The sequence below is a fragment of the Lonchura striata genome, chromosome 1 (assembly GCF_050655825.1).
Source record: "Lonchura striata isolate lonStrDom1 chromosome 1, ASM5065582v1, whole genome shotgun sequence".
In the NCBI taxonomy this organism is placed as follows: Eukaryota; Metazoa; Chordata; class Aves; order Passeriformes; family Estrildidae; genus Lonchura; species Lonchura striata.
In genome coordinates, this window is record NC_140703.1 from 91,838,993 (window position 1) to 91,861,044 (window position 22,052).

At 38.1% G+C, this 22,052-nt stretch overlaps 1 protein-coding gene across 2 annotated transcripts in view; it reads left to right on the plus strand.

Annotated features, from left to right (window-relative positions):
* The first annotated feature begins 6,976 nt into the window (after positions 1-6,976).
* Positions 6,977-22,052, plus strand: part of GCC2 (GRIP and coiled-coil domain containing 2) — a 29,622-nt gene continuing 14,546 nt past the window's right edge. Inside the window, exons 1-12 of one of the 2 annotated variants that reach the window (XM_021545530.3) lie at positions 6,977-7,081; positions 9,899-9,961; positions 10,614-10,698; positions 11,771-11,838; positions 12,972-13,076; positions 13,872-16,343; positions 17,013-17,082; positions 17,748-17,848; positions 17,929-18,027; positions 19,603-19,722; positions 21,117-21,281; positions 21,650-21,754. In XM_021545530.3, coding sequence (XP_021401205.2) covers positions 6,980-7,081; positions 9,899-9,961; positions 10,614-10,698; positions 11,771-11,838; positions 12,972-13,076; positions 13,872-16,343; positions 17,013-17,082; positions 17,748-17,848; positions 17,929-18,027; positions 19,603-19,722; positions 21,117-21,281; positions 21,650-21,754 — 3,555 coding nt within the window. In that variant the 5' untranslated portion in view covers positions 6,977-6,979. The remainder of the gene's footprint in view (positions 7,082-9,898; positions 9,962-10,613; positions 10,699-11,770; positions 11,839-12,971; positions 13,077-13,871; positions 16,344-17,012; positions 17,083-17,747; positions 17,849-17,928; positions 18,028-19,602; positions 19,723-21,116; positions 21,282-21,649; positions 21,755-22,052) is intronic. The other variant, XM_085583393.1, reaches the window with a different exon arrangement.

A 22,052-nucleotide genomic window follows, 5' to 3' on the forward strand; every position in this document is an offset into this window, starting at 1 on the left:
TTTAAAGGTGGTCAAGTACAAAGAGAGGAACAGAAGTGCACAAAGTAGAATAAATTTCATTTTCTCTCATTTTAAGTTGGACATAAGAAATGCTATTGAAATGAAAGCAACGTTTCCAAAAACACCAAACACCCATTACTTCCTTTGATAAAAATTACTGAAGAGCTATATAGAGGCATTTATTTACCATCTAGCTGTGGGCACAGTAGTCCTTATTGCATCTCACATTTGCCTTCTGAACTGGACATCACAGTGTTCACTTAATATTTGGAAAATTCTGAAAATTGGTATGAACCAGGTGGAGAGTCAATGCTGCAAATGCCATCCCCCTCTTCACTGTTGTAAAAGTGTTCACCAGTTACTTCATGTCATTGCCTTCTCCTTTAACTTACTCTTAAGCAAATATATAAACATCTTGTTGAGGGCTCTTAGTTGCAATAGGGCCTGGTAGATACTGGAAAATAAAAACTAGTTCTGCTTTAGCATTAGTACCAAAACTACAACCTTGCTTTGAGCTTGTGTAAAATTAAATCAATTCATAACCCATTTAATTATAGGCAACTGTTACCAATCCACTTTTGGATTTAAAGTGCTATCATGGAGCTTGGCACACAAAAAAAGGCCACAAAGACTTCCTGCTTAACTGTTTGCACTCTGAACATTAGAGGGAACAGATTACAGCAGCTAAAGGAAAGTACTGTCTTAGTCTCATTTAGTCTAGTTTAGTCAAGTTTAATAAAAAAAAATGTTTGCTGGGGATATTTTCTCTTTGGCTCATGGAGAGTTAAAAGTTAAAAAGCTGTAGCAATATGAGCAGCTGTCAAATGCAAAGCTCATTTCAGGCTACTTATTTAATCCACATGTTGCAGTCATTAATGCAGCCATAAAGGGCAGCACATATCTAAAATGAATGCAGCCATAAAGGGCAGCAATACCTTGCATCAATTTGAAAACAAACAAAAAGTTGCCTGTTAAATGTAGTAGTTACATTGTCCTGGCCAACAGAGTTCTCTCCAAAAATGCTGGAATCACTGAAACTGAAAGCATGTATTTACTACATTAGTGTATTTTTTTTAAAGACTTCAAGGTCCACAGATTCCTGCCCACAAACAAAGGATGTGTCAGTAAAATGACTACCCGAGAAAAAATTATCAGAGGAACTGCTGTTCACCACAGCAAGGTTAAATACCAGCTTGAGGAGCTTTCTGCTACTTGCTTGGGTTTGGTTTATGATTAACTTGATTTACTGTCTCACTAGTATGAAGAAAAGGTGTTGTCTGCTCTTTCAGATACTTCCGCTCTCTTGGGTTGCTCTATGAAACCACATGAGTCAGCACAGTTTGTCAATCTAATCCTCATTCAGTGTCACAAGAGGTATCAGTAAATGGAAAACATGCTTAACTCAGTAGCTTGGTGACATTTTATGGGCAGTGCTGTACAAAAGGTCACACAGACCTGTCTGCTCTTCCCCTGAAATCTCAAAACCATCAGAAAAGCAAAATGCTGACAGTGGCTGAAGCCTTATTTGAAAAGGGAGTTGCACAGCAACTGCAAGGATAGAGGCACCATATTATAAGGGACTAGTAACACATTGGGAAAGTCACCTTTGCTCTCACTTCCTTAGGTAACTTTTCACCCAGCTGCAATTCAGCTGCTATAAACAACAGATAAAAAGTACCACGGGTCAAACTGCAGTCTTAGAATACAAGAGAGGAGAAACAAACACTTTGATGTGATGGCCACATAAGAAGTGGCTTTTCTTATGCTATTGACATTATTTTTCTATATATTCAAAGACAAAAATTTTATCTATTTTGACAAAATATAGTTGGCAGGAGGATAGAAAAGTGGGGACTTTGTGTTTTTTATGTCTTCTCAAGCCACCATAGCTGAGAGATCAACTTATGGATTCAATCATGATTTGAAAAATGTTCACTAGTGTATAGGGAGTAATTTGTGTTACCAGTGAAAATTATTTGACCTGTAGTTATGAAGAAAATTTGGGAAAAAGTTAATGGATTGTATGCATCCCTCAAAGGTCATAGATTCTACCATTGTTTGGTGTCTCTTTAGACTGTATGTCAATAGAATTGTGCATATGCTTCTGGGCATATGCCTGGAGGGTGCCCTCATCTAGAGTGCCTTTAACTTCCATGTCTTTAGGTCTGACACTTGCTATCTACAGAAGAGCTTTAAATGATTTATCTGTATATGGAGATTTTTTTTTTTACTAATTCCAACAAAAGTTGGTAAGAGATTTAACATATTTTTAATGTAAGATACTGTAAATCAATGAGCACCTGCAGAAGGAGATTGTGTGTATACAGCCAAATTATTTCAAATAATTTAAGCTATTGTTACACTTCTGATGAAAACACATGACTGTTTACTGTGGAGGTAAAACTGTACAGAAATATATTAGGCATAAGTCCTAAAAATACACCCATGCTTTATTTTCATCCAGTTATCTAGATGCACGGTTTTACTAACATTTTCAGATGAAACATCTTCAATGTCAGTTTAATAAGACTTGTGTAGTTTAGCTAATGCAATCCCACAGCAACTTCTCTGATGCTACTTGTTTCTTCTTTTAGAAGAAAGTGCCCCTGCTGTGTTTTGATAGTACAGAAACTTTGTTATTCATCTCTAAAAAATGTTTCAAGGTCCGTGTTGATTAATACATGTTAACCGTTCATGCGGTTCTGTTTTACAGCTGTGTTAACTACCAAACCAAACACTCCCATGTGAATGACTAAAGATTCCTGCTTTCATACAGACTGTTTTAAAAACACTGCTGTATTAATCTTAGAATAGTCATAATCCCCCTAGAGCTTGGCTGTCAATAGCAGCTAGGAAAGACACTTTACCTTCAAATGGAATGCAACCATTTGTGAAAGAGAATGAAAGAAGCACAGAGCTCCAAAAAAAAATAAAGAAAGAGAAAAGGGAGCTCTTCTACCTTCCTGGCTAGCATTCAAAGACAGAGGAACACTGCTTTCCTTTCCAGTAATCTAACTGTAGATGAACTGCTTCATACTTGAACTGAAAGTCTCTGTTTCTCCAGTTAGGAAAACAGACCATGCAGAGGAAGAAGATTTTATGTAATTTCTCCTATCCATACAGGATATGGATCTCATACTTTATATTAATTGTTTACATCAACATATTTACAAAGGGTTTTACCTTGACAACAAGGTTAATTATTAATTCTGACATTTTTTAGACGTGCATTAACATATTTTAAGCCTAGACTGAAGCTTTCATTTCCCTCCCATCCTCAACGAATGCTGCAAGGTCTGTCTCAGTGTGGGCTGTAGGTGAGCCTAGAGGCACACTGAGAGTGAGAGTTAAGCCCTTCATACTTCTAAGATGCAGCCAAACTGTGCTGCCAGACTGAAAGTAATGGGCTTAGGCTGGATAACAAACAAGGCTCTGCCTGCCCTCCAGACCAAGCACTGTGTAGGTAGATCAGGAAAGCCATCATTCAGCAGCACCCTGTGGTTAATGTCAAAGATGCAAATTACTCATGGATTGTTTTGCAGAAGGGCTTTGGCATAGGCTGCTGCAAGGGCAGTTGGTATCTATCAGCTGTGCTCAAACTGCCTTCTGAACTGAATTATATCCATCTACCATGACTGTGGAGACACAGGCATCATGTTGAAAGTAAGCTACACTTGGTCCTGCTCTGGTACAGGCAATATAAGTACAGGTAGAATCTTAGGTCAGGCACCTAAAAATTAAGGTAACTAATTTTTTTATTTGTTAAAATTGGGCATTTTGATTTACAGTAATTTGTTATATTACCAATAACACTCAGCTACATTTGCTACTATTTCTGTGTGCAATTAAAGGTTTTTCATGTTCTGTCAACAACAGAACAGTCTTGTAGACAGACCTCATCCCAGGTATGAAAACAAAATGCTTCCTTGTGTGAGTTTTACATTAATCTATCAAAAGGCTTCTTGGACTTTGATGGTGAGAACACCAAACTACCCACCTCTGTTTCCTATTACAGTTTAAGACCAGAATTAAGGTCTGTATAGACAGTATATAAAGTCCTATACAATCTGTATATGTATATACAGACTGCATATACAGTCTAATTTTTTAACACCTAGCCAAATCCTTCACACACAAAATGAGATAAAACTCTTTTTTCACTGTACCATTCAACTCCTATGGGATCCTACTGAATCTCAACCCTACAAAATGGCCATAGTCAGCCAGATAATCTGTAGTTCATTTGCACAGGGAGTGTGCTTTAAGTTTCCAAACAGAGGAGAAAAATTAACATACTATAAATTCATATGTTGTTTTCCTTTGTATTAACCTGGCATGTAAAAACACATAGAAGCAGCTCAAAGCAAGAACTGATTGGTCTGCCATAGGTCAAAACTAAGTCTGGAATTCTCAGAACTTGTTGCAAAGACAGATTCTACTGTGGCAAGTATTTAAAGCATCTGCTCCCTTATGCTGAAAACACATTTCCCAGTAGCAAAATTACAGGCACTTTCTCATTCTGTGCTCTTCAGAAAATTCTTACAGGTCTAATAATTCCAATGATAGTGAACAAGCATTTGTACCCTGCCTTGATGTAAGGGCTAATTACAGCCCTGTGGGACTTGGCTTCTCAACGAAAGCAGAATTGAAAATTTGTTATGCTCTGCCCCAACATATCTCATAAATCTCTTGGCAATCTTGTTTTACATAGACAATGCTATTTAAAAAGATGAATTAATTATCTTTTACAAAGATAATAAAATCATGGGATATATGGACTATGTAAATTTTTCTTGTTTTTCTCACTTATCTTGTCTCAAATTAGCTGCACTTATTATTATTTATCAGCTTACTGTCTCCTTCTAGATAGGTAAGACACAATTCATAAATAGTTTAAAAAAACTTTATCATACTATTGCAGGTACAAATCAACATTTTTCCTCACAAATTTCAGAGCAACTTGCACTTTATTGTAACAAACTGAAACAATCAACAGTCCAAATCCTCAATCTTTTTTCATACAGTTATTCTAGAAACTTTTTTAATTCTTCTACCATTCCCTAACCAGGATTCTTTGCAATTGCTGTTGCAATTCAGGGCCAGAATGAAAGACTGTTAAGACAATCTCAAATGTACAATATACCTAAACTCTATTACATAAAATAGAGGAAGGCTGAGTGGTCTGTAGCCAGAATCAGATACAGAAAGCCTGCAATGAGTTAGCCAGTAGTTTGTTGTCTTCAGTACTAATATCTCTGAAAACTCTTTTGTGTCTGCCTTGGATGAGCTCCAAAATCAATTCCCTCATTTTTTAAATAATGAGATGACCCAAGAGTTGATATATAATATATATTGTCTGAAGATAAGCAGACGGAACAAATTTGCATGAACCATTGTTTTCTCTGTGGTTTCCCAAAAGAGGTTAGTTTACTACAGTGTTCTTCCCAAATATTCAAATTCAGTTGGAGGCTGACCTCAAAGCACAGAGCCAGTATGGCATAGTTTGGGGTGAAAAGCTTCTGCTATGGAATGGTTTTGGAAGGACTCTGTCTCAAAAGGCTCTTCTTGAAATTGCATGAAATCCCCATGTTAGATCAGAGCAACACAGACATAGGTAACCAGTTCAGAGTACCTCAATGTGAAAGGGGAAGGAAAGAATAAATCTGTTTAATGTCCTCTGAAGCGTCTAAAAAATATAATAATAGAAGTAATGAAAAAACACTGTCATGCTTTTTCGTTAGGGACATCTGTTCCTTGCTAGCAACCTCTATGGGCACGGAAACATGTGCTCCTGCTACAGTTGTGTAGCTGCATAAATAGATATATATGAATATATATAATGGACAGTGAATGCCTTGGAGGCTGAAAAAAAATACTTTCTTAGGTATATGTGAAGAACCTTTCTGCTTTTTGTCACTATTTGCCATTTGAATTTTACAAGAATGACAGTAAGCAGACTTGAAAAAATGCAATTATTCTTCCAAGACAAGCATTTCAACAAATGACTCTCCTTTTTAATAAAAATACATATTCTCTCATGACATTATAATTAATTCAGTAATATTCAGTATTCACCTAGTGAACCATAAACAGAATAATATACCTAAATTGTTTTTCCCAGGCAACTTTTCATTAAAAATCAATTACTCATCATGAAATGTGAAAAATTATTCAGGCACTACCAAAGTGCATGCATGGTTACAAAGAAAAATGTGTGCCCTTTAAACTAGGCATTGCTCCTCTCAAACATCTACTCAAACAGGCGTAAAAGGTCTCTTTAAGAACATGAAATTACAAGCCATAACACCTAGGTTCTGCTATTTGCTCTGGTAGTCCTTCACATCCATTTTTGGATTTACAGAACCATGGAATTGTTAGGGTTGGAAAGGACCTCTGGTGATCATGTCATCCAACGCCCCTGCCAAGGCATGTGCCTAAGTATGCATCCAGGTGGGGTTTGAATGTCTCCAGAGGGAGAATCCACAGGCCCCCTGGGCAGCTGTGTCAGTGCTCTGCCACCCTTTAAGTAAAATTCTTCTTCATGTTGGGGTAAAACTTCTTGTAGTTTTATTTAAGGCCGTTGCTCCTCGTCCTGTCGCTGGGCACTGATGAAGAGTCTGGCACCATCCTATTGACACCCGCCGCATTTATTTGATAAATAATTTAAATCACTTTGCGTTTCCATCACGGTATTAAAAATCGGGTCTTAAATCGCTACGTTTCTGCCCGAGCACATCACCCTCCACCTCACATTCTCCTTATGGTGGCAGTGAGACAAGAGCCTGCAGCGCTGCTTTGCCCTTAGGCGCCCTTCAGGAACAGGGAATAGCGGGGTGCACGGGTGTTGCAGCCGTACCCTTCCCCTTTCCCCGCTTCCTACGGCGGAGAGCACGAGGCCGGCGCCCGGCGCAGCCCCGCCCGCCCCCGGGGCGGCGCTCCCTGACGGACGGCCCGAGCCCCGCCGGCCCGGCGTGCCGGGATGACGGAGGCGGAAGCGGCGCGGGGAGGATGTAGCGGCGCTGGCAGCGGCTGTGCCGCCGCGATCTCCCCGCCCCTGCAGCCGGCCGGCCCCGCCATGGAGGTAACGCGGCGCGGCTGGGCTGAGGGGCCGCGGAGCCCTCGGGGTCACCGCGGCTGGGGCGGTGCGCGACCTTGGCAAGCGGCACGGGGGGCCGGGGAGGGTGCGGGCCGGCCGCTCCCACGCCGCGGGTTCCTGTCCCTTCCCGGGTACGGCCGGAGCAGCGCGGGGGCCGCCGGGCGCCCTTTGCCGCCGCCGGGCGCCCTTTGCCGCCGCCGGGGGCGGGCAGGGCCCTGCCGCCGCCGCTGCCCTGCGGAAATGCGAGCGCCCGTGCGGGCTGCTGTGGGGCCCCTCCTGCTTAGAAGGCGGGGACGCCGCCCTGTTGGCGCGGGCTCGGGGGCAGCGACACGCGGTGACACACGGCCGGGCGTTGAGTGGTCACTTGTGTGACAGCGCCCACGGGACAACAAGCGCTCCTTTCTCACTGAGGGGACCCGGTGTGTTAACAGGACGTCGGCTGTGAAACGCCTACCAACGCAAACAAATAGAACCACTGAAGGGTCTGTGTCTAGTGTAGCTTTTATAAACACCAGGGCAAATCTAAAGGTAGCGTTGAGGACTTTTAAGTTCACACATTAAATTAACTCCTCAGGTAGTATTTGTGCTGCTCGTGTGCCACATTCTAATAGAGGTTCAATGCCACTGTTGGTTGAAGCAATCACAAGCATTTTTATGTCACTTGGTACGCTTAGGGTTGGTGATGTCTAATAGTTGCACACTGCTCAGAAAATTGCTGTTCATGATGGCCACTAATGCCACAGTTCACAGCAAAGGCTAATATATTGCATTTATGCATTGGTTAGGCTTTCTAAGAGTATATTAAGCTATTGCAAAAGTAAGGGATAGATAGCTGTTAAAATACATAGAGCATCTTGAAGTGTGTCCTGGAAACCCTTAAGTGTAGGGGGTAAAGTAGGCTTGAAATATAATCTAAAAAAAGAATGTATGTATGTGTGTGTGTGTGTGTGTGTATATCGGTAAACTATGGAAGCATCCAGATGTCAGAATGGTGGACTAGAAACCATGCAGGATTGTGTTGGGCTCAAAAGCATACTCAAAAGCATAGTAGCTGCTGGCTTACAGCTCGGATGCAACTAATCAATGAAAAGTTCAGGGTTTTTTGGTAGCTTATCTTCCTCATTTTTCTTTTAACTCAAGTGGGTGAAGCCCTCAACATGAGCTGCCTGGTTTCTGTTACCAGGACAGCAAAACTGGATGCATTGTTTTACACAGCAAGTGATTATGCTTCTGTATGTATTAGATTAAAATAGTAAGGAGTAAAAGTATTGTGAGAAGAAAATTTATCTGACCTTGCTGTAGTATGAAGAGTAGTGAGCTGTCATTTTCTGAACAGTACATGCAGTTTGTTATAATTCATTATGCTGTCCAAGTGCTAAAATATTAGGAGTATAAATGTTGACAAAGTTCTACATGCTAAGAAAATCTGAAACTTTATAGCTTTGTTTTTCCTAATGCTGTGCAGCACATTTTTTCCTAATACTTTCTTTTTGCTATCTTAAAAAAAACCCCAAATACTTAGCATATGTGTGCATAGATGACTATAACTGCCTTTGTCCTTGGTCTGTACTTGAACTCATATTTCTAAAGGTGATGCTTTTTATTATCTGTATCACCTGTTCTGTCTAAATTATTAGTGATTGCCCATTCTCATAGTGATCAGATTCAGTGTGGTTCTTCCTTAGTTTCTACTATAAGGGTTTTGATTTTTTTTTGGCAGAATGAAGAGAGTAGCAGAATAAAAATGAGGGTAGGTGTGTATACATACACACACACGCACACACATCTAGAGATACAAAAATATTTATATATACACCTCTTCACTTTTATACTCATGCATATATGATAGATAGTATGAAGAAAAAAGTAGGGTAAAGGTGAAGGCTTGGAAGTGCTATTCCTAATATATTGGAAGTCTGTTCCCTTTTCCTTCGCAGCATCATGGCTGCATACATTTCTTTGTGGTCCTGATTATATATAAGCATATCCCATATAAATCACTGTAAAGTAACAGTCTCCCAGGTGGAAATTTACAGTGGAAGGCAGGAAGCATTTTGCGTGTATTTTAGGGATAGGGAGCACAGAACTTGCAGAGCCTTTTCAGATATGTGTGTTAGGCCAGCAATCCTAGTGGGAACTAGTATGCTTAAAAAAAAATAAAGAGAGGGGTTGTAATTTGTCCAAATGAGCCCTGGCTTTTCTGAGTCTTTTGGAATATATTTGATAGGCTAACAATTTTAGTGATGAGCCAGTGTGCTTAAGAAGGAAACAAAGAAAGATTAGGAGCTTATGTAGTCTAAAAGTTCACAAAGTTTGATTTAACTGCAACTCCGATACAAGTTTTTTTGGGGGTTTTTTTATTGTTGTTTGTGGGAGAGATTGTATGGTTTTTTTGTTTGGTTGGTTTGGTTTTGGGTTTTTTGTTACTGCTCTTGCTTTTTTTCTTTTAATGTCTCTTTTAAGAACAAGATAGTGAGTCATGCTTTTGAAACTGCTTGTAAATAAAATTAATTTGCAATACTGTATCAGCTCTACATGTCCATTCAGTAATGGAATCATAAGATCATACTGGTTTGGACATTGGGAGCTTTCTATTCTGCTGTTCTAATAATCACAGGAGCTCTTTTCCCATTGTTTCTGACTCATCCTACAAATACATGTTGTTTTAAAATTTTTGGTTTGCCTTTTTCTTGTGCTTTTGCTATATTCAGTTCCTCTCTGTTTGGAGACTTACAATTAGTTCTTTTGGTAGTCTTACACCAAAAAGTCTGTTACTGCAGATTGTACTTTATTTTGTTGTAGGTTCAAGATGCTGGGCAAGAGGTGGTGGGGTCTTCTGGAACACCAGGATCAGGCAAATCCAAGGTAATCAGTCTTCACAAACCTAATTTATCTGGCTAGCAGTAAGGGTTAGCATGCAAGCTCTGACTACTAGGAAGACAAAGGTATTTTTAACATTTCTTCTAGACACGAAAAATTAACTTATAAACATTAAGATAAAGTGTTTTGGAAATCATGAGAGGAAAAAACATCTTTTTGGTATGTTCACTTCCTGTTATATTTGATAAATTATTAATGGCATCTAGTTTTGGCAGCAGTCTGTTTCATAATGGACTCAGACATCTTTGCATACATAGGAAGTAAATTTAAACAATGATAATGTTAGGTCAGCAAGCTACTTTAAAAATATTGCTCAAATTGTATTACTGAATTGTAATCCTTCCTAACTGAGTTTTCCTAACTGACACTGCCCAATTGTGTGCTTCAGAATTGTTTCAGACATGTACAGAATGAGGAGTAGTTTCTGTTATGTAATTGAAATAATAGAATTGTATAGCAGAACATCAGTAACTTGGACTGTTATTCTTCTTTGAAATGTTACTCTTCTTGCAAATGTATGGCAAGAGTTTCTTGTCCTAAAATTCAGCTTTTTGGCAGTCAGATGCTAAAATGCCTTGTTTCTATTTCCCTCTGGGTTAGAGGAAACTGGTTTCTCTGATACATAGTTTCTTTACAGCTGGACACATTGCCCAAAGAAGACCTCATCAAGTTTGCAAAAAAGCAAGTGATGCTTATACAGAAAGTGAAGTCAAGATGTGCAGGTATCTTACTGGAAAGTGCAATTTATGCCTTAATGCTTGGCACTACCTGACCTTTTCAAATATCACTGTGTGCTTTTGATAGGCAGATTTAAATTCTAGGCAAAAATACTAGATTTTATTTTTCTTCAGTTTTGCTATTTATGGTGGGAGGATAAGGATTGAATTAATTTGATTAAGAAAGAGAAGAAAAGAAGCATTGCTTTTGTAAGGTATTAAATTAATTTTGGTCTGACAGTGTGGCATGATGGTACAGTGTAGCTTGTGGAAAAGTTGAAGTGGGATTTATCGTTGTCTGTTCCCCATGTTGGTGCAGGTTGCTTTTCAGGAAGCAAATGGGAGCAGGAATGTCTCATATTTTTTTGCATAATTAGTAGAGTGTAGTTTGTTGTAGACTACAGTGACTTCTTTAAGATACTTTGCTACTTTATATTTGATCATTTATTGCTTTAACAATAAATTATAAAATATACCAAACAAAATTTTATGCTTAACACCTTACAGTCCCTGTAAATCTGTGCTCTCATGTACTGTCCTTGTTCACTCTGCTGTCCCTTTTCCTCCTGTGGCCCACTGCTTGAACTGGTGTCACTTCCCCTTGTTTGGAATGATAGTTATGCTGACTGATGGTAGCTGCCCTCTGAAACAATAACAATACAGAAATGGGCTGTACCAGGCTTTTCCTCAGTGTGGTTATTCATAAGATCTTGCTGTTCTGCTTGCTGCCTGTTTTTAAAGAAACAGTAGAAACTGAGTATCTTTCCTCTGATTTAAATTGACCATGAAATAGAAGGTAAGATGATCTTGAGAAAAATTTCTATCTGTTGTCCCTCTATCCAAGCAAGGAAGTTTTGCTTCCTCAGGAAGCCATGCTTTGGGGTCAGGACTGGAGAAGTAGTAATGAATATTTGTTCTCTTTCTGTTAGTCCTGTCTATCACTCAGTAACAAACAAAAGCTGATGAACTAAAAGACCTCTCTGATTTAAATAGAAGTGTTGTCAGGTACAGGATTTACTAAAATTTGCTACTGTAATTCAGCATCAATACATACTGTCAAATTTCTTTACATTTTAAGAACTGGAGAAAGAAATTGAAGAACTCCGATCTAAAGCAGCTGCTGCAGGAGCTGATGATATTATTCAGGTAGGAACATGTAATTTGTTTCTATTGTATTATGTAAAGTTGGCTGAAATAAATCCGCAGAATTAATTTGGTAAATAGTTAATAGCTTGAAAACTGTGACTCAAATTGAGTGGACTCAATCTGCAGGAATCCAAGACACTTCCTAAAACTCTTTTTTTTCCTTCTCCCCTCACATCCTTACTCCACTTGCCAGCAAACACTCTTGGTTCTGTGAGGAATAGTACAGAGTAGTACACTTTCCAGGCAAAACTCACCACAGCACTTCAGTACCTGAAGAGGGCTCATAAGATGTGATCTTCAGCAGGGTCTGTTGCAATAGAACAACAGATAATGGTTTTAAACAAAAAGAGGGTTGATTTAGGTTAGATGTAAGGAAGATTTTTTTTTTTTTTACACAGAAGGCAGTGGAACATTGGAAAAGGCTGCTCAGAGAGGTGGTAGATTCCCCACCCCTGGAAATATTCAAGATCAGGTTGAATGGGACTCTGGGCAACCTCATGGAGTTGAAGATGTGCCTGCTCACTACAGGGGGTTGGACTAGATGGCCTTTAAAGGTCCCCGCCCACCCAAACTATTCTGTGACTATGAATGGCCCCTGTAAGACTTTTCCTCCTGTGGCTGGTTAGACCAGTTTTAGTTTATTTTGGAGTGACCATTGCAGAAAGACTTCAGCCATGTAGAAAAGTTCTGAGACAGTCATTTGATGAGATTAGAAACACATAAAGTTGCATGTCACAAGAAATGCTTTTAGGATGTTTTCTCAAGATAAGGGTCATAGCATATGAAATTGAAAATTGGTAGTGAGGAGGAATAATTTCTTACTTAGATAATTATTTTGAATAATTTGGATAGAGATTTCTTTTCTACTGAGAGGGAACTTCACTATCATCACCTGGTAATAAAAAATTAGCTCATCACAAGTGCAATTTTTAAAAGAACCCAGAATCATTGTTTTAGTCTACCTGTTTCATTTCAGTTGTATTTGGGCTGAAAGCAATTTTTAAATTGCTGACTGATGTGTTTATTTGACATAAAGTGTCATAATCTATATGTGAGTTCCTACATTTTGCAGAAATCAGTGTTTTCATTGTTAAGAAACCCTTCTTTCAGTGATCTTTCTCATTTTATATTAGGCTCTCACAGAAAGGCTGGATGTTGTGCTTCTGGAAAAAGCTGAAAGTCAGCAGCAATGCATAGCTCTGAAAAAAGAAAACATTCAAATAAAGCAAGAAGCAGAGGTACTGAAATGAGCTGTGGAACATTACTGAAATATTTCAGAATTTTGTTTATTTTCTAGCTTTGCTTGTAGCCTATCTAATTTTAATATTTTTCTTCACTTACCTGTGTTCTATCTCTTAAAAACTCTAAAAAAATATAAAGGCATTATATATTAAAGCATATTTTCTCTGCACCCACTAGTTTATAATAATAAATAAAAAATCCTTATGTACACTGTTTAGATCCACAGCTGCAAGAAGAATTCAGTCTGTGCATTAAAAGCCTACATAGGCTTAGATCAATCAGCTTTATCTTTTCATGGGAGCACAGGTTTACCTTTACAAGGTAAACCTTTAGATATTCAAGTGAGCTTTACCTTTAGATATTCATAAGGAGGAGCCTGTCAGCTATGGCACCTATATTATATCAATAATCTCAATTAATGATAAAGACTGAATTGCTTGCAATTGATAGACATTGTTATATTCCAGATACCTGAATTTGATGCACTAAAAGTTATCTGATCTTTAATACATTATCAGAATAGTTGCTAAAGCTAAAGTCTGTTGTGACCATTTTGTGAAATTATGCTGGTAAACATGACCTAGGACTTAGTTTTTCTTTCTCATTTTGCAAATGTTCTTGTACTCTTGTACTTCTGAATGGAGTTGTCCTAATACAGTTAGATATTTAAAAGCTATAGCAGTTTTTAAAACTGTGGACTACTAGGTTTTCTAATTCATTATTGTAAATAGTTCACTTGGAAATTCTGTGTGCTACATTACCAGTATTTAATAATTTGCTTGTTTGTTTAGGCTGCAGTGGCTAAAACAGAAGAATTGCAGAAGCAACTGGAACAAGCAAGAATTGACTCTCTGGAAGAAATAAAAGCTCTGAAGAGTGAATTAGCAAATGCTCAATGCAAGCACAATGAGGATTTAAAAAAGCTGAAGATGGAATTGGATGAACAAGTGAAGAAACAAATAGAGCTGCTGGAACAGGTTGAATGTTACAATGATAGTCAAAAAGAAGTTAAAAGATTACAAGATGATGTCCAAAGAATGAAATCTACTTATGAGGAGCAAATTTTGTGTCTGAACAAGCAGTTGGAAGCTGTAAATGAAGACAAAAACAAAGAAGTGACATATCTGCAAGAAACTATTAAAAGCAACTCTCAGTGTTACCATAATGAAATAAAAACTCTGAATGAAGAGCTTAAAAAATTAAAAACTGCTCATCAGGAAGAGTTGTCAGAACTAATGCATCAGATTGAAATATCATCTAAAGAAAATGAAGAAAAGCAAAATCAAATAAATCAGTTACAGCACAATTTGACAGAGAAGAATGTCCAGGATGAAATGAGTGCTCAGGCTGACCAGCGTGAATATGACTTGGAGCAGCTGAGAGAAGTCTTACATAAAAATTTAGAAAACAAGAGAGATGTTGCAGATACACAAGAAGAACCTTGTGTAAAAGCAAAAATGGAGGAAAAAGTTAGGTACCTGGAGCACAGTTTAGAAGAACTCCAGTCACAGCATAGTATACTAAAAGACGAGTTAACTTATATGAGCAATGTCAAGATAAAACTGGAAGAGGAGATCCATCGTATGAAGGATGAGTACTTTCATGAGCGGGAAGACTTGGATTTTAAGATAAATGAATTGCAGCTTACTAAAGAAGATTACTGCTGTGTAATTGAAAAACTAAAATTGGAGCTTCAAGCAGCAGGACAGCACTATGAAACTGTTGCAAAAGAGCACAAATTAGAGATTCAGACTCTGAAAGATCAACACCAGAGAGAAATTTCTGAACTAAATGAAACGTTATTATCTGGTTCTGAAAAAGAGCAGATGGCATTAGTTTTTGAAATGCAGGAACTTAGAGAACAACTTGAAAAGCTAACTCAGGAGAAGGAAGAAGCAGTGTCCAGTTACAATAGCCTGAGAGAAACAATGGAAACTCTACAGGCTGAGCTAGGCGAATCTGCTGGGAAGATCAGCCAGGAGTTTGAATCTATGAAACAACAGCAAGCTTCTGATGTTAGTCAGCTGCAGCAGAAACTCCGAGCTGCTTTCAATGAAAGGGATGTTCTCCTTGAAACTGTAAATCGCCTCCAGGAAGAAGTAGAAAAATTGTCATCTAATCAGTCAGAGATAGAAGAACTTAAATGTAAAATCGTTAGTCTTCAGGAGGACAATAGCGCAATGACAAGTTCCATTGACCAAAAAGAGATTACTGTAAGAGAACTGGAAGAGAAGATCGTTGCTCTTACTGATCAAAACAGGGATATTTTAAATGATTTAAAATGCTTGGGTGAAGAGAGAAAAACCCTTCAGGAAACGTGCAAGCAAGAACAAGTTAAAATTCAGGAACTTCAGCAAGAAGTAGATGTTGCTAACCAGTGCAATAATGACCTGAAACAAAAGGTAGAGGAATTAACAGAGAGACTGAATGAAGCTTTAACTTCAAAGGGTGAAAATACTCAAATGCTAGAGCAACTAGAAAAACAGATTGAATCTCTGGTGCGTGATAAAGAACAGCTTTCATCTGAAGTGTACACTCTTCATGAGGAAAATAAGAAACTCAGTCAGGAAAAAGGTGAATTAAGTGAAAAGCTAGGAAGGACTACATCTGAAAAAGATAGTTGTTTAGTATTGAAAGAGCAGTCTGAAAACTTAGAAAAGAAACTACAAATTATGACTGCAGAAAAAGACCATATATCAGCATTACTTGAAAATGAACAAGTGCACACATCCCTTGTAAGAACACAGCTGTACCACCTACTTGAGCAAGTGGGGTTCAGCATTTCAGATTCTAATGAAGAATATGACTGTCTTAACTTGTTAAAAATTGCAAATGAATGCTTGTCAAAAATTAAAGAAGAGCAGTGCCTTGCTCTACAAAAGGAGGAAGAAGTCATTAGTTTGCAGCGAGAAGTTGAGAGATTAGAGGAAGAGAATGCAACTCAACATAGAGAACATAGATCCCTTATTCAGGATTTTGAAAAAGAAAAAAATCTCTTGAGAGAAGAACTGGAAGGAGTATTGTCTGAAAAAGAAGCGCTTCAACACGATATCCAGGAGCTGAGGAATGCCAGCGAAAAAACAAGGATTGAAAATCAAGATCTTTTAGCTAATACTGAAGAAATTAGTCAAAAACTTGCTCTTTATGAAAGCCAATTACAAGAACAGCAAAAAGGACCTGAAAAACATGACGACTTAAATTTCATTCTGGAACAAAAGGAAACTGAGCTTAGAAATGTGAAAGACGAACTGAGTTCTCTAAAGGTTATATTTTGTTATTGAAGTATAAAGACTAAACCTCTAAAGTCTTCAGAATTAAGGTTCAAAAAATACTTTCAATTCTCTCTTTTCTTGTTTTTTTTCTTTTTTTTCCCTTGGCCTCAAATTGAGTCTCCCTCCTAGAAAGCACATATTTCAGAGTTTTCTAGCACCCCCAAAATTCCCTTCTTTCCCCCAGGAAAAAAAAAATTAAACAAAACCAATTATAATGCTTTTTTTGGCAAAAGTTGCTTGTACTTAAACCTTTATTCCCATCAATATCCTTTGAAGCAATCAGTTGACTAGATGGACTACCTGACCTCATAATCTTTCACATCTAACTATCTGTGGTTCCATCTGAAACAAAACTTTTTGATCTGCATTAGCTTCTGGTCTCAGGAATTGCTGGTTTAGTAAAGCTGACAGCTGCAGAATGAGGGTGTCTCCCCTTTTTTGTTCTTGGACAGGATGGAAAGCAGTTCTTAAAAGATTAACATGTTCTGCTTTCAGCATAACTGTATTTTCACCAAGCTGATACAAAGTTGCTCATAAAGGCTTTCCTGGTTGTAAGAACATAGTTTAGCTGTAGTTGAAACTTCTGGTGGCTTGTTAGGAACAAAACAGGTAGCACAAATAAATGTTTGTAATACTTCTATATCTTTGTTTATAATACAGAACTTAATGGAGACAATGACTGGGAAAACTGATCAACAGTCTTCAGTAGCAGAGCTTCAAGAAAAAATTGGTATCTTTCTCACTTTTTTCCTGCTGTATAAACGGTCTGGCTTCTTTGGATAGATACCTTTTCTTTCTTTGCATTATTGTCCTGTATTTCCACAAGTTGAGGAAGATGGGGAAGTGGACATTAGTGCATCTTCCTACAGTATTCCTTCCATTGTAAATTTAAAATATTAGCAATTTTAAGTTGGATATGATTTGGTAGTTTTTAAGGCTTTTTCTTCCTCTGTACATCTGTCTGTAAACAGTGTAGTGGATTTAATCTTTATTTTTTAATGTGGGAAATTTATCAGTAAGAATCCCTGAGGCTGTCAGAAGGAAAGGGAAGCAACACTGCCAAAACTGCTGTTGCTTAATTGCAGTTACCCCAACACAAAAGCAGGAAAATGCTTCTGAGTTGTTAGATTTATGTAGAAGTAGACAGGAATATCACTTTTAATTGTGATGAAAGCTTCTGAAATGGGGAAAGATTGTCCAAGGAAAGATGGCCTCTAAATTCTCTCTGTGTCTGGGTGTTTTAGCTTCAAATTAAATGCTTGACCCCCTGCTGTATATTTTGTTTGGCTTTAAGGTCATGCTGATGTTTTTGTTCTAATTCTATTTTGTTTAATTTCATGTCTTGGGAAGAAATGGAAAGGTGTAATTTTAAATTTTCTTATGTATTTCTTTTAGGGGTGCTTGAAAAAGAATCTGCTGAAAAAGGAGAGAAGCTAAATAAAATTAAAGTGGTTGCTGTGAAAGCAAAAAAAGAATTAGATGCCAGCCGAAAAGAGGTACCCTGACTACTTCCTAATATGTATAAGATTCTGCATGGAGGGCTTTGTTTTAATGACACACTCTTCTTTTTAATAAGATGCAGACTCTGAAGGAAGAATTGGAGTTGGTTCGATCAGAAAAAGATCAATTGTCTGCTTCAATGAAAGATGTAATTCAAGGAGCTGAAAGCTATAAGGTAAGAATAGTGCCGCATTCACTAAAGATAGTAAACTGTCAGAAAATACTTTGGGTTTGAAGCCTAGCCTGGATATATGTTGCTATTTAGTTGCACAATTATGTTTGGCAAAAGAAATTGTGTCAGTGCAGTTGAATACCAGAATCAAGAAATGTAAGGTTCTCTTAAGGGAACCATGCAGCTGCTGTCAGAAGAAAATGAGACACTTCCTTTCTACTGGAATGCTATTTTTAACCCTTTTGAATCTGGCATCATACATACCAATCAATATGTTGCTAGGCAAAAAATAAATCCCTGTGAATTCCGAAAAGTATGTAAAATTGAAGATCAGTTTCAAAATTCTTAAATGATAAAGACAAGCTTGTAATTTCCTGGAAGCAAGTCTTCTTGAAGCGCATCTCTGGGCACATGAAGCAGAAGCAGGTGACGAGTCAGCATTGCTTCCCCGAGTGAAAGCTGTTCCCTGTAAGACTTAGGAGGAGAAGCTGAGGGAACTGAGGTTATGTAGTCTGGAGAAGAGCAGGCTCAGGGGAGGCTTATCGCTCTCTCCAAACACCTGGAAGGAGGGTGTAGTCAGGTGGGGATTGATCAGTCTTTCCTTTCAAGCAACAAGATTGGACAGAGGGAAATGTCCTTAAGTTGTACCAGGAGAGGTTTAGATTGGATATTAGGAACAGTTTCTTTAAAAGAAGGATGCTTGAGCATTAGAACACGGAAGCAATGGAATCACGATCCCTGGTGGTATTTAAAGTATAATAAGTAAACACAGCAAGCACTTTATATACAAGAATAAAAACACGGCACTTAAGGACATATGTTAGTGGTGGATTTGGCAGTGCTGGGTTTACAGTTGGATTCAATGATCTTAAAGAATCATCTAAATTATTCTGTGACATCATTGAGAGTCTTACATCCACTCTTGTCCCTCCTTCTCCCCCCAAACACAAGAAAGACATTGATAACTTGAAGTGATTTCAGTCGGGGGATGACCAGGGTGGTCAAGGGACTGGAATAAGTGATGAGAAGTTGCTCAGCCTGGAGAAAACTTCAAAGGAACCTGACAGGAGTCTTCCAGTACTTACAAAGACATTATGAAGGGAAGAGAGTCAGGTTATTAATGGTGGTGCATGATAAGACAGTAGTCCTCAATTGAAGGAAGAGATTCCAACTGGATACATGAATAAACATTTTTGTTATGAGAATGGTCAAGCTTTTGAATAGGTTGCCTAATGGAGTAGACATCTCCATTTTAGGAGGCAGGTCCTTGGAAAGACGTGATTGGACAAGGCTCTGAGCAACCTGGTATCATCTCACTGCTGACCCTATTTTAAACAGGAGGGAGACACCTGCTGAGCTGTCTTCCAACCTGAATTATTCTAGAATGTCATGAACTGAAAGGGGTTTCTCCCAGAGCGTGTAATGGAATGATAGCTTTAATTTCATTCTGATATTTCTGATGTTGCAGTAAGACAACTCACATAATGAAATACTAGGTAAGCACACCTCAGAGGTATACAATGTGCTTATGCAATACATCTTGTAAAAAATCATGCTTTTGTGTTTGTATGTGTTAAGAATCTTTTGATGGAATACGACAAGCAAGGAGAACAGCTGGATTCTGAAAAAGGCAAAGCAAATAATCTTGAACGTCAGATAGATGACCTCACAAGACAGCTACAGGTGTCATCTGAGCAGGTCAGTTCTTTATGTGGGTCTGATCTATCGATAAGTACCATAAGAAAATTCTGCCTATTGGGTTCAAGTCCTAATCATGTGATTGTTACTTTAGTTTCATAACCTAAGTGTGTTTTAAATAGTGACTTGAAATTCAGAGTGGTTTATTTGTTCCTTTTCAACATCTGGTATCTTACCTGGGCCTTGACAAAGATAAATATATCTAGAATGTCTGACTTGGTAGATAGAAAGAGTTTAATTTACTCCAGGTCAACTCACAGAAAAGAGCAGATCATCTCTGTCTTGATTTTGGACCTACAGCTCTGCTGCAAGTATCAAACTTGCACTGTTTCTCTGACTGCACACCTACACTTCTTGTTAAGTGCAGTAACCTTTAACTGAGACATTTTTTCTTCTATTTCTTCAACAAAATGTGGCTTTGGTTTTTTTTAATTTTTTTGTTTGATCAACAGAATGTATAAATATACCAAATAAATTATGGATTTTGCATTTTTCACAAGGATGAGACTTTAGGATGCATTGTAGAGTACTATAGTGGCATTCAGAAGAGTCTTGGATAGTAATTAAGAGGCTGTGAGACACATTTTTGCAAAGCTCACTGCAGTGGGTTTGGTATTTAGGAGTTAAATTCCCCATACACTAAAGATCCACCTAGGCCACTGTTTCCTTATAAACACAAGCCAGTAGTCAATAGCATGGGAAGAAATAAGAATTAATAGTATATATTCTGCTGATTATGCAGGCTTTGCATTTTTCAAGTTATAAAGAATTTTTAAATAAAATGCTGTTTAGGTAGTTGACATCTTTCACTTATACTTCATTCTTAATAAGCAAAATAAAGACTAGCATACAAAATTGTCTGTCAAAATTAAATCTGTTAAAGTCATTGCAAAAGTATGCCTGATGCAGTAGAGTTCTTACTAGGTACTGGTGGAAGACTTGGTGGTTCAGTCAAAGCTTGTAGTTCAGCCTTTTTTAGGAGTTAATAGTATGATCATTTGTTTATAAATACAGGCTGATGTATCAGCTGTATTTGGAGTGTGGCAATAGGTATTGAAATACTGTATTGTTGCAAGGGGACAGTGATAATGCAGAAAGCATAAGTTTTTGAGTATTTTTTTCAGATTTCTTTGATTCTTGCCATTTTACAGAAAGCTGGGCAAATTAACTGAACAAAATAACCAAAATGTGCTTATGGCTTTAATTTCATCTGTTTATTTATCTGGATTAGCAGAATTAAGCTGGACAGAACTCATCTGTAGGAATGTTGTTTGTACGGGATTTAGATAGAAATCAGTGTTGGGTATTTTTTTTAAATACAGAAAATATTTTATCTGTTAACATTGCACATAAATGCAGCTTATGTTTTTATCATTCCACTGTTCTAATTTCAGCATGATCAGTTGCACTCTGCTAATGAAGACCTCCTGGCTCGTGTTGAAACACTGCAAAATAATGCTAAGCTGCTGGAAACTCAGATACTGGAGATACAAAGAGCCAAAGCAAAGACTGACAAAGAACTAGAAGCTGAAAAGCTTCTAAGAGAGCAGAAAACAAAGGTAGTACTTCATAGAGATGGTGAATGGGCTGAAGCATGACTTTGATTGGATGTGATTTCTGTTAGACCTTTGTAAACTGTGTTTGTATAGACCAGGTTCTGCACTTTCCCTCCATGTTACTTGACTTTTTGAAAACTTGGTCTGTTCACTGAAAGAACTTTGCAAGGCTGTCGGTTCAGGTTAGGGGTATTTATACAGAATGTGAAAACCACTTCATAGTGTTGTTGGTTTTTCTCTGGTTCACAGTGATTTCCTAAGAAAGGAATCAACTACCTTTGTACAACACAAGTGTGTGTGTTTGTGTGTGTGTAGATGTTGGCATCTGTTTTGAAATTGGACTGCATAATTGACAACTGCTTAAATTTCAGGAACATAGTGGTGCTCTCCGAGAAATAGAGGAGCTTCAGATACAACTTCAGAAGGAAAAGAAACATCTGCAGAAAACTATGCAAGAGCTAGAGCTGGCCAGAAAGGTAGAGTTGCCATCCATGTTAGTGCTTTGTGGACTACCAAAGATTTTGGCCCATCTGGCTGTGTTGAATGCCTGCCTTTCTGTTCTAAGGATTTTAAAGCTGGAGGCTTGCAAAAGGGAGAATGTGAGGGCTTTGGCCCCTGGTTGTGTGCTTGGAGAGCTGAAATGTACTTTTGGAATTGGTTTTGGTCTTATTTTTTGTTTGTTTAGCTTGGGTTATATGGCCTTTCATGATTAGAAATAGGAATAGAATTCAGATGTCTGGAGTACGTGTATAGTGCACTGTTAAGAAATTGCCT